At 39.8% G+C, this 16,337-nt stretch overlaps 1 protein-coding gene across 3 annotated transcripts in view; it reads left to right on the top strand.

The window, feature by feature from the left end:
• Window positions 1–16,337, top strand: part of NRXN1 (neurexin 1) — a 765,322-nt gene that overhangs the window by 616,761 nt on the left and 132,224 nt on the right. For all 3 annotated transcript variants that reach the window (XM_014962458.1, XM_014962460.1, XM_014962459.1), the window contains one exon: window positions 15,952–16,123. In XM_014962458.1, the coding sequence (XP_014817944.1) occupies window positions 15,952–16,123 (172 nt within the window). The remainder of the gene's footprint in view (window positions 1–15,951; window positions 16,124–16,337) is intronic.

The raw sequence follows: 16,337 nt of genomic DNA, 5'->3' as shown, positions 1-16,337 counted from the left end.
AAGTTGCAATTTTAGCTTTTCCCACAATGGCTATACTAGCAAATGCCACTTGCACATTTTTGTCACATATCAATAGAAATTTACAGCTGAAGAAAGGTTTTTAAAAAAAAAAAATCAATAGTTTTCATGACTGCCTGAAGCTTTATGATTTGGCTCACTGGGTTGGTTAGAACTGTTTGCTGAAGCTATTCCAGTGGTAGCAAGAAGGTATAAAATACTTTTTTGCAGGCAACATCCACATTGAATTGTTCTTTTAAATCCATGTAATATAAAATGATTTTGGAAGCCTGTAAAATCATTCATTACATGTTTCTACGTTATTTTCTCCATGTTTGCATTTGTTATCGTGCACTTATTTGCTTTTTAAAGCAAAGCAAATTATTACCAACAATAATACCCCTAAAAAGATTGCTCAAGGGGGGGCAGAAAAACAGTTGTTATGCATAGTACTTTTATGTCCACATGTTTTACCATATTCTCTTTGGAAAATAAGCTTGAGAGTGGGAGACGGTATGTGGATTACAAAACATACAGGAAAGAACAGGGGCGAGTAGAGAACAAGCCTTAATTTCATAATCTAATGGCACTGATTCATTGGAAAACTCTTTAGGACCAGGCTGTGTGGAAGGTGTTACAACACTGTAGTGTGTTGATATTTTAATCATCACTGTGTTTTCAAAGATCCCTGAGAGTCACCGTCACGTTCTGTTGACCTGACCCTTCATGTTACATTTCCCTTTTATATGTTTTCTTTCCTCCAGTTATGAGGGACATGTGGAAGTGGGGTCACTATTTTGTCAGGCTGTGCCTCAGCAAGTGGAACTAAGGAAATCTGAAAACTTCAGCTTGGCTAGGAAATCTGGGGCAAAACAGCTGGAGCCTGTGTAGAAAAACAGCATTTAAGGTCTGCTTCTGTTTCGGGAGTGGTTGTGGAGGCTGTGGTGGTGGGAATTGCTGAGCGGGACTGCCTGGACTCACTGTAGTGAAAAGAGTCCAGCCTGCAATGACACGATGTGTGATAGGAGTATAGTGTTTCCTAAATCCTTCTGAGTTAAGGGCTGCCTAGTGGGTTTTTGGTTTGGTTTTTTGTTGTTCTTATTGGTTTAATGACTTTTTTAGGCTGTAAGCACGATGCAAAGGGGTTCCACTTGTAATTGGAATCTATCTCATATTGTAGATTTATACTCAACAGATTATAAATGGTCAGAAAGCAATTTCTGGTATTAAAAATCACAAAGTAAATCTTAAAGGTTAAAGGCCACTCCTACTGCACCGCTTCCTGCACTTCTTGTATCCAACAAACTTCAGTCCATCGTCTGACGGGGATGGTAATGACAAAGTTTTTAGATGCTAAATATGGAAAGTTTACCTCATTTTATTCAGTTTCGAGTATATTCCCTTATTAGAGAACTGGGAAGGTATTAAGTGCTTTATAGTTAGTTATGAACTTTTTTCCCATTTATTTATTTTTATATGGTTTTCAAAGCAACCTTCTCTAGTGGATCATAGGCCAACCCTGCAGGAGTTCCATTCTGAGGCTTCATATTGTGTTTCATTAATTTCTAGAACAAAACAATTGTTCTCAAGGAAAACACTTCTATTTTTTCCTATTTTTATCCATCCTAGTTGCTAAGAGTCAAGCTAGAACCTTTTGCTAATTGATGATATCAAGAATAATAAGTATACAAAGCTAAATAAAGTAAGCAGTGAGAGTTTTGTAGTGAAAAACAATGAATCCATGAAGCCTTTCCAAAGGCAATAACTTTAGTTGTATGCAACTGAAGAGTTTGAATTGAACTGTGAACCATTTGGTCTGTAGCGAGAAATGTGTTCACACACAGAAATTAAAGAATAAATTAAGTTGTCTGACATAGAAGTTGACCCTAATTAAGGTCAATTCTCCTTGATAAGTAATTAATCAGGAATCCTTATTATAGTTTAGTCTCTCTGTTAACAATAAACAGAGCATTATTTTATTTTTATGGTTAGAATAAGGCTCTTAATTGATAGTATTCTGCAGGAGGAAAACATCCATCAGCACTGAAACTGATACACTGAAGACTTTTTAAATTAGAACAGTGTTAGTTAAATTAGTCAAACTACAAAACTGCAAAGCTCGCCTGTGTGTAACTTTTTGCTTATAAAGAAAAAAAAGCATGTCACCTATCAACAAAGGAGAGGATAAGGTCTCTGCCTTGGAGTTATTGCAAATATTATTATTTAATATTGTCAGTCTCACAGAATCCAGTTTGCCATGGTTGTCCTGCTCTGCCTCATCATCTTAGTACCTGAAAACCTTTTGCTAAACACTAATGGCAAATCCTTACTATGTTGTTTTGTGTTCTTGTCCCTCTATGTGGATTGTGTGCAGTAGGATGTTGTCTCACCTTGTCATTCATATGTGTATGTATGCATACATAAAACATATATATTACACAAACATACAGTCAGAGGTATCTACGTATATATGTAAATCATGGTGTATTTATATTGGTGAAAGAAGGTGAAAAAGGTTTTGATTGTCAGTACCTGTCTCTCCACCTCAAGTTTAGTTTCTGAGCGTGGGATGCTGCACAGAAAATAATGATAATTATCTAGGAGGCAAAGTGGTTCCTCCTGTAATGTAACAAGCAGAGCTTAATGGCAGAGCAGCTCCGATGGATTCCTTGTTTGCAGGATTGTTCTGTCTGCTGGAATTTGTGGAGTTCCTTCACAGCAGGGTGGGCACAGCAGTTGCAGGATGCTCTGCCTGAGCAGTCTCCAGGATGTGCCGAGCTGCAAGAGGAAATGGGAGAATGCTTATAGGGGAGTCCTGTCAGTCACAAATGCCCTTGGCTGTGGTGAAAGAGCCAGGAAATCTGTTAGCGCTCGCGAAGCAGAAGTGGCAAAAAGCTAGCTCTGCTTCAGGTGAAAAAAATTGTGCATGATGTCCTCTAATGATACTACTGCTTAATGAGACTATCTGTGGGCAAAGAGCAATTTGGAAAAATAAGAGAAGAAAAAGAAATAGGGTTTGCATTTTATAGCCTTAAAGTTAGCACATTTAGTGCAGGAGAATGTCTGGAAGTCTGTATGTGTGCACAGCCACACGCAGGTGCACACACACCTTCCTCAGCTGATGCTATACTAAAGCCATTTCGAGCCTAATGCTCCTGAATAAATTGCTCAAGAGCAGTTAGTTCATCCATGTGGAAACCTCACCTCTGTGATGCTGGCAAAGTCAGCAAGGCATTGGGTTATCTGCTGCAGAGCACAAGGCATTTCACATCTAAGCTACCCAGAAGGCTCTTTAAGATGCAGAGTTACTCCTCTACTATGTTTTTAGGAAGTCTTAAGGGTGGGACCTGATCTAGCAGATCCATGAATTCCCTTCCCAGGGACTGGGCTTTTTTTTTTTTTCCTAGTTGTCTTCCCTTTTAGAGATACCCATTCTCTTCCCTGCCAACCTGATGTATTTGCAAAGGCTTATCTGACCAAACAGGAGCAAATCTATTCACAGCCTTCAAGTAATCAAAGATTTGGATGTCACAAGTCATGTTGGAGTGGCTGAGTGATGGGGAGGGGTTGTATTTGTAGGGTAGCAATTAATAAGTGGGGGTTTTCTGGCGTGTGAAATCCCTCCCCTCCCACCCCCCTTTTTTTTTTTTTTCCTTTTCAAATAGTTCCTCACTAACATTAAAGCTGTAAAAGTCTGAACATGAAAACAGTTATATGTCTGGTTTCTGCTAAGTTTTTCCTAGGAAAACCTTGATCTTAGTAAAGCCAGAATTTTAATAAAAATAGTGAAAGCACATAATTTGCAGAAGCTGTCTGTCAAATATTTTACCATCACATCTCTTCCACACTGAAATAGGTGAGAATAGAAGTTAAGAGGCAGAAGCTCTGAAAAAGTGACAAGTAACTCTAATGAACGATGCCCTCATTTTACCATGTTACTATTTCTAAAGTCGCCTTGACTTCTGTGGAGTTACTTCTGGCTTTTAACTTGCAGAGGTAAATATCTGCCAGGTATATAAAATATACAAAGAGAAGAAAGCAGATGCACCAAGGGTCGAAATCAGGAGGATGCTATCAGTGAGGTTAGAATAACGCCCTCAGAAGTCGATGGCTAGTTGCCTAAAGGACCCCATTTTCAAAGTGGCGATCTCCAACAGTAGGAAAAGTTGATTGTAAAGTATATAAGAAGTGAAGAATCTGTGACTGAAAGGATGACATTGTTCCATTCCCTTATGCATTATCTTCCATTGAAGATAATGATGCTTTCTGCAATTTTGGCTGTTAATGGCTGTTGCGCTATGTGTTGTAAAGCAAGTGCTTATATACTGTTGGGGATTTTTTAAAATACGTTATGTTCGTGATTGGAAATAATAAATTTGGACATAATTCAAGCCTGATGCTGATCATTCCAGTGAAGACAACAACATTCATGACTGTTCCCTGCTTCGGAGAGGCATTTGGAGCCTGACAGTCCTGAACTCTGTTACATGCAAAGCTCCCTCGCTGTGGTTAACTTCTGTTCTGATTTTGCCTGATTCGCTTGAGGCTAGCCTTTTCTGGCAGGTTTCTTCCAAATACAATTAAATTTACTTGCAAGTTTCTTGCATTTTGAAGAGCATGTTGTTGAAGGTGCTTGTGCTCTTTTGCAACGCTTCCCTCAAAAGTTTCCTCCTTGTAGAAACCGTTCAGGAATACGAATGGTTTCCTGTACACACCCCTTTCGTACACTTCTCTTGCACAGGATGGTGTTTTGTTTTGTTTTTTAAGATGCCAAAGCAATGTCACTCAAACCTTGGGGGCTGTTAGCAGCGGCAGCAGAGGAGAACATAGAGGTAGCTATTGGATTTTGCTTTCCCCTTCCAGCTACCCGTTGGATTTCACAGTCCAGTCAGCTAATGCTGTTTGATCACTTCATGTAAAAATTCTTACACTGAATGCATGTAGCACATGCTCTGCAGCATTAAGTGATCAAAAGAAGTGAGATCCTCTATTGTAGCATTGATAATAGGCTACTCGCGCTGCGTATCTCAGCACAGCACGCAGGGAAATTGTCAAATTGGTTTTGATTCTGAAAGATCTTCAAGACGAAGAAAGGTAAGATAAAGGCAACTACTACCATTGAGTAAAATATACATGGTATTAAAGCTTGCTGTGGAATGACTCTACACTTGATGATAAGAGAAAGAAAGCTGGCAGAAGAAGAAGATAGGACCGCTCAGAAAATGGGAAAACAACCAGGACTTGCCTTTCTGCAGGGAGCCCAAACCCAGCCTGTGGTGTGTTAAAGCTCTGCTGTCTGGTAATGGCACAGCTGGGTTTCCTTCTGTGAGGTCTTTTCACTTCAGTTTGTACATTTGTCTCATAGACCGGTAATAATTTTTCTTTGATTGGTTGGGTTTTTTTGTTGGTTTACTTCTGCTTAACTACTTTGCAGACATGAGTTGTTTCAGATATACAGTAATTTTTTGATGTGAGAATATCATGTTTTCTTTATTTTACAGATAGAAGGCAAAAATATTCTTTTAGGTCCACTATTCAGATGCCCAGCTTTTAAAACACTTCGTGGGCTGGGTTTTTTTGTTTTCTCTTTCAGTTTGTTTTTTCCATATTAAGTTTATGTCAATAATGAGTACGTTGCAGCTAAGATTAATTAGGAGCAGGTAGTTTCCAATTGGAGACCCCAAAGCAAGAGAAGAAGGGTTAGGAAACAATTCTGGAAATACATTTGTATACGGGCAATCAGAACAATAAAGGAATGCAAAGTCTGCATTTAAACAGGGTTTGGAAAGTATTTTTTTGTCCCAGTGTCTCTGGTAGGCATCTGGAAATACTCAAGATTGTCATTAATATTAAAGGGAAGCTTATCAAATGATAGCATGAATGGCAGGTAGGTGTTCAGTTTTCATTAAAGTTCAATAGGAGCTGGGTGTCTAATACCATTTTTGGCTTTTAATAATTCCTTACGGGTTTTTAATATGAAAAGCCCTTTGACTCAGATTCTCAAAAATTTATTACTTGTGTTTTCATGAGCATGTGTGGTGATCATATGGCTATTAATCATTTAGCATGAAAGCCTGCTTGAGAATTTGCTGATACTTCACTTCTGGTCCCAGTTATACCTCCTACTGACTCTGACTTTGGATTTGTTTCAGACACGTAAATTATCAGAAGAGTTCTGTGGAGCCTTTCTTAGCACAGAGATCAATACCCTTAAACCAGCACAATTTCCAGCGTGGATTAGATTGTACTGATATCGAGGTGCTACTCATTTGGGATTTTTTTTCTAGGAATACCTTTACACCTTTGGATGACTGTATTCAGTCCCAGGAACACTATTTTAATCATCTCTTTAGAAAAACACTACAAAAGAATTGGAAAGCAAGCCTCATTTCCAAATCTGTCATTGATTATCTGGAAACACATGTTGATGTATGTGTGGGGAAGAACAGTGTCATTGTGAGTAGCTGGAGCTTCCCAATGAGTGTGCCATTCCTCAGGCTGGGCTTACTATATTTGAGGTTCACAAGCTCATAGGTGTCTGCCTACATGGAAAATAAGTGTGCAAGAACAAAGTTATGGCCTGTGAGTTGCCTTGGCCAGTGCTTAAAGACTTTCTTTTCCTTCAAATTAGTCTCTGTTTAATATAACAGCATCTGTAGTCTCTTCAACCCACCCATACCATCTCATCATAACTGGGAATCCTTGGTGAGACACTAAACGGGTCAAGATGCTTCTGCACTATGTGCTGTTTTGACAGAAAGTACCGTGTTAAGGGCTGACTACTTAAATTGTTCTTTACTGCATATTTTTCTCAGAAAAATGTAATTTTGTGTACTGCAGTAACGCTGCTGAGTGGATAATAAGATGCAGTATGCTGCTGCTGCAGGCTCCACACCATATGTCTTCCATAACTATTGCATTTTGGGGGGCTGGTCGTTAGGGTAATTGTATTGTCTCAGTAATTCATCATCAGAGTAACTTGAAATAAAATAGCAATGACATATCACACTGAGAATTGCAATGTTTAAAAGTAAACAGGAAAACTGCAGTCTGAGAGCTGAAGTGTCAAAATTGTAGACTTGTAAATATTTTACATTTTCTGCTTGTTGAGCTTTATGTGTAAATCGAATTGCTATAACAACACTTAAAGCAGACTGTAAGGGCAATTATTTTAAAGCAGGAAGTGACAAAAGTCATTATTTCTTAGTGGTAAAGACTAGTTGCTCCCTGCCCTGAAACTCTGGGACAGTGAAAACTTCCGTGGTACCTTCTTTCCAGGCTTTTTGGTCTGAGATGGCATATATGGCATTTTGTGACATTAAAAAAATGCTTTTTAAGTCATGTGTCACTTCTTTCACTTAGTGAGTCACTTAGGTAGCTGCTTTTTTTCAGCTACGCCTCAGCTGCAAATTAGTGTGATGTTGGGCCCGTATTCCACTTGCATCTTTTAAGGGTCATTGGTTTAAGGCTAGAAGCTGTTTAATTTTTATAGAGCAACATTTAAGAGTGCAGCAGCTCTGGTAGCATCTGTATGTTATTTGCATACATAATATTGTTATAGTGACAGGGCTATTTCTTACATGTCAACTAGGGGCATCTGGTGAACAATGAATTTTTATTATTTCTGTATTGATTTAGTAAATCTAGATAACTTGATGGCATGAAACTAGGGTCATTTAAAGGTTTATGAAATGATCTTACAGAGCTGCTCAGTAAAACATGAGAGCAAAATATGTTGTAAATTCTCTCTTCATCTCTCTCTAACAAAATCTATGAAATAACTGAGCAAGGATCCCAAAATTAGGGGAGGAAAAAACACTTGTTGCTGTATATTTATGATTATAGGTATGTTTTTCTAGTGCCTTGTACTGTCACTGGAAGGATTTTGCTGTATATGAGAAAGATGTGCTTGGGTTTGCACTTAGGGAAGCACGCACAAGGGCTGCAGGAAATGCTGGTAATATTTGTGGCTCTGCAGACAACTTTTTTCTGTCTCTGAATAGTATGAGTAATGGCTTAGTGTAGTGTTAGGCAGCATTTTGTTGCCAGGATCACATTTCACATTGGATTGGTGTGTGCATATGGGTACCACAGACCTCACTGCGCTTCTTGCAGGAATCCAAGGGTCACATCTGGATTCCAGCCACCGCTCAAACCAAGTAATGATGTCCTTCAAGTAATGAAAAAACTTCCTGAATGCAAGCATGCTGTGTAGTGGCGGCTCAAAAGGAATAGCCAGCAGTAGATAAAGTCTTACAGAGCATTTAGGAAGTAATTGTTGCCAGTTCATCCCTCCAGCCCCACTGTCTTGGGGACCAGGAGTCTGAGAATCAAGAACAAATCTTTCCCAGAAGCAGGTCCAATGATGAAGGAGGAGCAGTCAAAATTGCTGGGAGACTGGGCTGAGAGAAAGATCACTTTGCTGTATATTGTGCAGATTTGATACGAGGGTAATGAAATCGGTGTCATTTGCACAGAGTATCATACCTCCAGTTAAAAAAAAATACAATCGAGCAGTTAACTTAAAATAAAGGGATTTAACATGATTTTCAGTTCTTTCTATTAGCCTGCCAATTCAGTAGCTTGCAAGCCTTTGGGTTCTAAGCCTTCCTGTACAATTACCAGAACTAGGAGCTTGTTTTAAAATGAAAAGTGGGATTTTTTCATAACCTACGGTCCAGAGAGATGTGGATTTAAGAAATAAGCAAATATTGGGAAGGTTGCAAATAAATGGTGAGGACTGGCAAGAAGGAGCACTGGGAGTAGCTCAGTCTCCTCGCTTAAGCTTAGGAAATGGAACAGTTTGGTTTGAGGTTTTTTTCATTCTCCACAGTAGCTACCTGTTTCCAGCTTGTGGGGAAAAAAAGAGAAGCCAAACAGTTTCCCTCTTGTCAGATGGCAGTCTGTCAAATACTGTGGATGCAGCCTATCAGACATCAGCAAAAATATTTGCTTCCTGGCTTGAAGTGCCTACCTGTGACTGATAACTTTGCCAGCTAGAGCTCTGATAGAGTTTTCAAGCCCCTCCTACATATTCTGCAGTATGTCAAGCACTGATATACTGAAAACTGTAATCCATCCCTGAAAATGGTCACCTTTCTGAATTCATGAAGGGACACAAAAGCTGACTGTAAGTACTCAAGGTGAGGGATGATATGAGGATGCCTGTGGTGTGTTCCCTTGCAGTTGACTAAAAAGTAAAAAGATGTGATTACTGGTGGAAAAAAATAAGGTTAAATATTTTATCACTTCTCATAGAGAAAAGCTGTACCAAAAATATTTAAAGAAATCACTAATGAGGTTAGGTTAATGACATACTATCTGAGAGTATGAGTTTAAAAACCCGTATTCTGAGAGTTAACTTCTTTCATTTGAATATAGAAGATGGATTCATTCAAAGAATTCTTCCCAGATGTTTTATATTTTCTGTGTCTTTTCCAGGAAACATTTCCTCTGGAGATAATAGTAATAAGAAATATTGATGGATCATTAGACTAAAATATACGTGGTTACTCAATTAATCTTGGAGTTCAAATCTATCTTCTGTCCTTTATGTATCCCTTCCCTCACTTCCCAAGCAAACATATGGATTTTTGTATGAATTTACATATGAATTTCCTTACAGGATTCAGAAAACCAGAAATTATTTTAATTATTTTGTGTACATTTCTAAAATAGAGAATATTAGGCTCAGATTACGTTTGAGTAAAAATGATCTCACTCCTCATAATAATAAAACTGAAGAAACTTATTCTTTAATAAAACCAAAGTAAACCATCAGTTAGTTCTAAGGCTTTGTTATCACATTCACCAGGAAGTTGTGCCTCAGGGACTGACACTGTAAGATGCCAGCTGGCACACTGGAAATTTTTTTTCTCTATTTGTTCACCTGTGGGAGTCACAGTGTTATTACTTTTCTTTGGAAACGGTTAAAGGTTGTAAGTATTATGAGCTTAGGTTGTCTGTGGTCTCTTCTCAAACTACTGTTGTGCCAAATTTGCACATGTTCACGTTTGACTGATTCCAGAATTATTACTACAGAGAGCAGTAAAACCTTGCTGATGCTATAGGAAATATCATTATTCTGGAGATAGATACATATATATTTTATACTAGCCTAGGTTTTACTGCATTTGGAGTTGGCAGATCGGTAGCACTGAGCTGGGGTCCGAGAGGGAACAAATTGCAGTGTCAGCTGCTGGCTTGATTTGCATTTCACGTTTCTCGCTTGGTTCTTGGGTTCATCAGCATTCTTGGGGCTTCAGCAGAAGCGTGTTAAAGCCAAGGCAGAAGTGTTTAGAGTCCGCAATTCATAAAACATGATTGGAAATATTCCACTGGAGTTGCTAGATTACAATAGTAGCTGCCAGTGCTTTTGAAGACAAAATGTTTTGAAATGATGGGTCTATACACATGCATGTCCACACGCCTATGCTATCTGAGTAATCAAATCTCCTAGGGTTTCAGAGCCCGTTAGGAACGTAGGATTTGGGCTAAACATGTATATCTCATGCTATTATCCAACTACTTTAATGCCATTAAGTTATTTATCCTTACCCTGTGAGCTTGGGCTCCTACAAGTGGCTGGACAGCAGAGGTTGAACAGTGGGCAAAGCCTACGCTGAGTGTTGCAGCAACATGTAGGGCTTCTTTAGGTAACACCAAATGAGCTTCTCTGCCGCCTATGCTATCTGAGTAATCAAATCTCCTAGGGTTTCAGAGCACATTAGAAACGTAGGATTTGGGCTAAACATGTATATCTCATGCTATTATCCAACTACTTTAATGCCATTAAGTTATTTATCCTTACCCTGTGAGCTTGGGCTCCTACAAGTGGCTGGACAGCAGAGGTTGAACAGTGGGCAAAGCCTACGCTGAGTGTTGCAGCAACATGTAGGGCTTCTTTAGGTAACACCAAATGAGCTTCTCTGCCTGTGTGGGAACTGTGGAGAGAAAGTCACTCTGGCCTCGGAAGCAGAAGAGCTACGTGGCCAAAGCACCTCCAAAACAAAAGCTTAGCTTTTCTGAGAGCTGTTGGTTGGGGCTCAGAGTGCCACGTAGCTTGGCTGTGGGTGAACTGGAGGTCCCTGCCCTACTTTGTCCCAGGGAGCGCTGGTGGTGATGTGATGGTTGTAGGAATATTCATAGTGCCTTCTGATTTGAAGTTCAAAATAATTTCCAGATGCAGAGAACAGCTTTTATGCTACTTCTTTAAATGCTTCACTCTCTTTTCCTGAAGGTGTGTCCCCTCTTCTGGCCTCTCTTGAAGCAATATTGGAGACTCTCCCATCTCCTGCACGTCTCCACTCTGGTATTGTGGCCTTCCTGGTTCAGCACAGCAGGAAAAGGAATTGATTTCATTGCTATGTTCTCTCACAACTGGGTGAGACTGAGAAAAATAAAACAGAGGCTAAGACCTACAAGTGGCTGGACAGCAGAGGTTGAACTGTGGGCAAAGCCTACGTTGCGTGTTGCAGCAACACGTAGGGCTTCTTTAGGTAACACCAAATGAGCTTCTCTGCCTGTGTGGGAACTGTGGAGAGAAAGTCACTCTGGCCTCGGAAGCAGAAGAGCTACGTGGCCAAAGCACCTCCAAAACAAAAGCTTAGCTTTTCTGAGAGCTGTTGGTTGGGGCTCAGAGTGCCATGTAGCTTGGCTGTGGGTGAACTGGAGGTCCCTGCCCTACTTTGTCCCAGGGAGCGCTGGTGGTGATGTGATGGTTGTAGGAATATTCATAGTGCCTTCTGATTTGAAGTTCAAAATAATTTCCAGATGCAGAGAACAGCTTTTATGCTACTTCTTTAAATGCTTCACTCTCTTTTCCTGAAGGTGTGTCCCCTCTTCTGGCCTCTCTTGAAGCAATATTGGAGACTCTCCCATCTCCTGCACGTCTCCACTCTGTTATTGTGGCCTTCCTGGTTCAGCACAGCAGGAAAAGGAATTGATTTCATTGCTATGTTCTCTCACAACTGGGTGAGACTGAGAAAAATAAAACAGAGGCTAAGAACCATAAACAGCATGGTGGGCTTCTACAGATCCTGTGGTCAGAGCTGATTTTTACCAGGGGAGCTCCGAAATGATCGTCTTTGCTAGTGGGCAAACATAAGCTCCTAGAAATGTGAGCCTGAAATGCTGTGCTATTGCAGGTCACTGGCAAGGGCACACTGAATTATTGTGGTACTTAGTACATAGTGCCTTCTGATTTGAAGTTCAAAATAATTTCCAGATGCAGAGAACAGCTTTTATGCTACTTCTTTAAATGCTTCACTCTCTTTTCCTGAAGGTGTGTCCCCTCTTCTGGCCTCTCTTGAAGCAATATTGGAGACTCTCCCATCTCCTGCACGTCTCCACTCTGGTATTGTGGCCTTCCCGGTTCAGATTAGATAAAGGCACAGCAGGAAAAGGAATTGATTTCATTGCTATGTTCTCTCACAACTGGCTGAGACTGAGAAAAATAAAACAGAGGCTAAGAACCATAAACAGCATGGTGGGCTTCTACAGGTCCTGTGTTCAGAGCTGATTTTTACCAGGGGAGCTCTGAGATGTTCGTCTTTGCTAGTGGGCAAACATAACCTCCTAGAAATGTGAGCCTGAAACGCTGTGCTAGTGCAGGTCCCTGGCAAGGGCAGCATCATTCAGCAGTAACACTGAATTATTGGGGTACTTAGTGATGCACAGACGTTTCTGTTGTGCCCATCGTCAGGGTGCTGGAGGCGGAACCTCTCGTTCCGCATTTGTCTGAGGCCATTTCTGATAGGAAAAATAACTTTACTATGAATGAACAAGTCAGAAAGGAAAATTTCTACTACTGCACTATGCCACTGAGGCTGGCAAAGCGGAAATAGTAATTTAGTTTTATCAGTCTCTTCCCTTTCTGCACTATCATGTTGCTCCAAAAAAGGAGAGAGAAAAAAAGTGCGGATCTTTCTAATGGGCTGCAAGCCCATTATATTATAGCAATACAGGGCTGAGGGCCAAGATCAGTTTATCTCAACAAGTTAGGTACATCAGCTAATCCATAATGGCTGTATGTGCACGTGGTCTAACCAACGACAGAAGAAAAATAATGTGGCTTACATTATCTTGCAGAGGAGGAGGAGTACGGCGAGTCCAACTACTGCATGATTATGCAAGGGCTTAAAAAACCCACTGTCCACATGCAGAGGGGCTTACTGTCTGGGCTCATCTACTGTCAGGTCTTTGCATCGTATTTTATTTTGTGGTTCTGAAGAGCTGTGTGCAATGGGATTGTAGCCCGTATCACGTTTAGCGTGATGTTCAGGAGTCAAACTTACATATGGATATAATAATAAGGCAAACTTAAACTTGAAACCCAAATTTACTACCTTGTTTTATGGGAGGTTATATAAATGCCGATAGGTGCTGAAGAAGAGTGAAAAAATGAAATGTATCCTTTAAATATAGAGTTATTCATGTTCTCAGTTACATAAATATATTAGAAATAGAGGCCCCCAAATCACTACAGTATGTTTTCAACTGTCAGGGTGATATTCTTTGCATTGCAACTGCACGCTTGGTGTTTGTGCACCATATTCCTGTACAAATGTGGGGATGTCAGGGAAACTTGTTTTTTTCACTAAAAAGTATGTATGTCTCAAGTAAGGCTAAGGATCTGCCTTCAAGTCTCTAAAGCATTAATTTCACTTGCTGGTACCTGGCCATTCATAAATGGTAAATTGCAACACCACATTCTCTTATTTTGGAAAAGCTCCCAGTATATTTGCCTTTTATGCTACTTCATTTTGCCTGCACCTGTCCTATTCATTCAAAGGTGTTTGTTTTTCCTTGTCATTTTTTTCTTAATCTAAAATAATATATGTACATACATATAGCAAATAGGGAAGCAGGTATGTAAAGTGTAGGTTATGAATAGTATAATTATGAATCACCATAAAATTAGTCATCTTTTGTAATCCTCAAAGCCTTTGATTTCTTGAAGGTACTGTGAAAAGGTGCATATGCCATTATCATTACATGCTGGTTTTCTGCATTTCATAAATTAGTAAAAGAAGAGAGATTGCTTTGGAGCCAGGAATATTTCTTTGTATACAATTCTGTGTAAAGAGAGTAAGCATATGAATGAAACAGGTGAAGCAAATAAGCCACTGCATCCATGGGAGAAAATGGGGGAAATCTATTCTGAGTCATAGTTGAATCAGTTGAAATAAAATCGAGCTGCAGTTACTCTCCCAGGACAACTGGGGGATTGCTCTGCAACTTGCACAAGAAACAAAAGAAGGTGAGGATGTGTTGGATGAGGTGGGGCCCCTGTTGACACCTCATAGGCATGGAAAAGTAAGACCAGCCAACAGAGGAATGTTAAAACAATGCACAGGGAAGAAAGAGGAATGTTTAGAACGTGTTAAGCATCAATGTTAAGCAACTGGGCAAATAAAAAAATCCCAAACTTTCCAGAGTTATTCTGCAAATCTCAGCAGGGAATGGTCCTTTTATTGTTTAAAAAAAAAAAAAAAAGAAAAAAGTCATAGCCAAAGAGGTAACAGTGTAGTGCCAAAACGTTGAGGGATTTCCCCAAAGGTGTTCAGCAGCTGCTCAACTGTGTAACTGGAATATGCAAGCACTATTGGAAGATAAAGTCAGGTATTTAAAAAGAGAATAAAACATAGTGTAAGAACTCCCAAGTTCTTTGCTTGGGAGTCTTCTGGGTACACTTACTGCAGGGAGTGGTGCCAGGGTAGTAGGAGAAAGAGGGAGCAGACACAAAAGCTCTGCAGGAGAGGTGAAGCTGGTTCTGGAAAGATTGATGTGAATGGCCAAGAGGTGCAAGCTGAAATGTTTCATTGTGTTTCATCTGATCATATAAAAACTTTAAGAAGTTTTTTAACTTTTAAGAAGGATGTGCCAATATCAATGACAGGAAATTTCACATAAAATTGCCATTTCTTATGCACAAGTCCCTAATATCATACTTCTCTCTTTTTCTCCTCAATTTATTAAATACCCTTATTCAGGAGTACAATTGATTTTGTAAGAGGAAAAAAAATAATCAAGAAGCCCTTAAGTTAAACTTTTAATAGACATTAAGACTCTGTTAAAATTTAAATGACCCATTAGAGTGAACATATTAATAATTAAAAGACAATGAAAACGTGCTAATGTCACAATAATCTGGAAAATCTACAGCCTTGGTCCTGAGTAAGAATGTGTGTAGGAAGTGCCCTTAGCCCTAGGCACACACAGGCACAGGAGTTTACCATCAAATCCCTGCAGAAAAATCAGAGTCTTGGCCCTTAGTGGGAAGAAGATGCTGTCCCTGTGTCACAAATGCCTTTTGCTCCTCTCTGCCTCCGATCAGGAAAGTCCTTGTAGTCAATCAGTCTGTTCTTGTCCTAATGATTCAGAGCTACTACATTGTGGTGTGGAAAATCTCTCCGGTAGGGGGAAAAAAAAGCAAGTTTCCTCCTTTGTTATTGTTTGTGAAGGCTGAGAATGAATGAGGTTTGGAGAAAGGAGACGCAGGGCTGGCCTTGGCTTTCATAGCCAGAAAAGCCTCGTACCTCTTCCGAGTGATGCTGCAAGGCTTTCTGTTTTGAAAGCCTAAAAGGAAAAATGGTGTTTAATCCTCATGGAGGTGAGGGAGGAGACAAAGAAAGAAAACTTGAGCTTTTTTCCCCCCTTCCCTCCTCCTTGTCTCCGTCTGAATCTCTCGGAAAAGGAGAGAACTCAATTTGGTGAAATAGCTCATTAGGAATATCAATTATCCATCAAAGGGATGTCCCGGACTTACTGAGCTGACAGGAGGCTTGTCAGTGCCACAAGCAAGCCTTCAGAAGTTACATCTAAGGAGGGAAGATGTTGTTAGAAATCTTCCCCTGTATGACACACTGTCTCTATTTCTTGCTAAAACAACTCTTAATTAGTTCTTTTTCTTCTTTCTTTTTTTTTTTTTTTTTTTTTTTTTTTAATATGCAGCACCAGGGAAAAATTGGAGTTAAATTTAATGTTGGAACTGATGACATCTCTATTGAAGAGATCAACGCAATCATTAATGATGGAAAATACCATGTAGTACGTTTCACAAGAAGTGGTGGCAATGCCACCTTACAGGTGGACAACTGGCCAGTTATCGAACGTTACCCAGCAGGTAAGGGCTTGCACAAACGCTCGTGAGTGAGAGGGTGGGGGATGCGTGGAGTTTGGCTCATTTTGCTTCTCTTCTAATGCAACATCAGCTCCTTCGCAGTGTTTTAGTAGCTGAGTAGTTAAAAGAGTCCTGAGCAATATGCAGTTTATGCTGATGGCATTTCCTAAGTGAGTTTAAAGGCACAAATTCAAGTTATTACTGGAAGTGGAAAAAT

The sequence above is a fragment of the Calidris pugnax genome, unplaced genomic scaffold (genome assembly GCF_001431845.1).
Source record: "Calidris pugnax isolate Ruff unplaced genomic scaffold, ASM143184v1 scaffold147, whole genome shotgun sequence".
NCBI lineage: Eukaryota > Metazoa > Chordata > Aves > Charadriiformes > Scolopacidae > Calidris > Calidris pugnax.
Note: the sequence above shows the minus strand (reverse complement) of the source record. Positions and strands in the feature narration are given on the sequence as shown.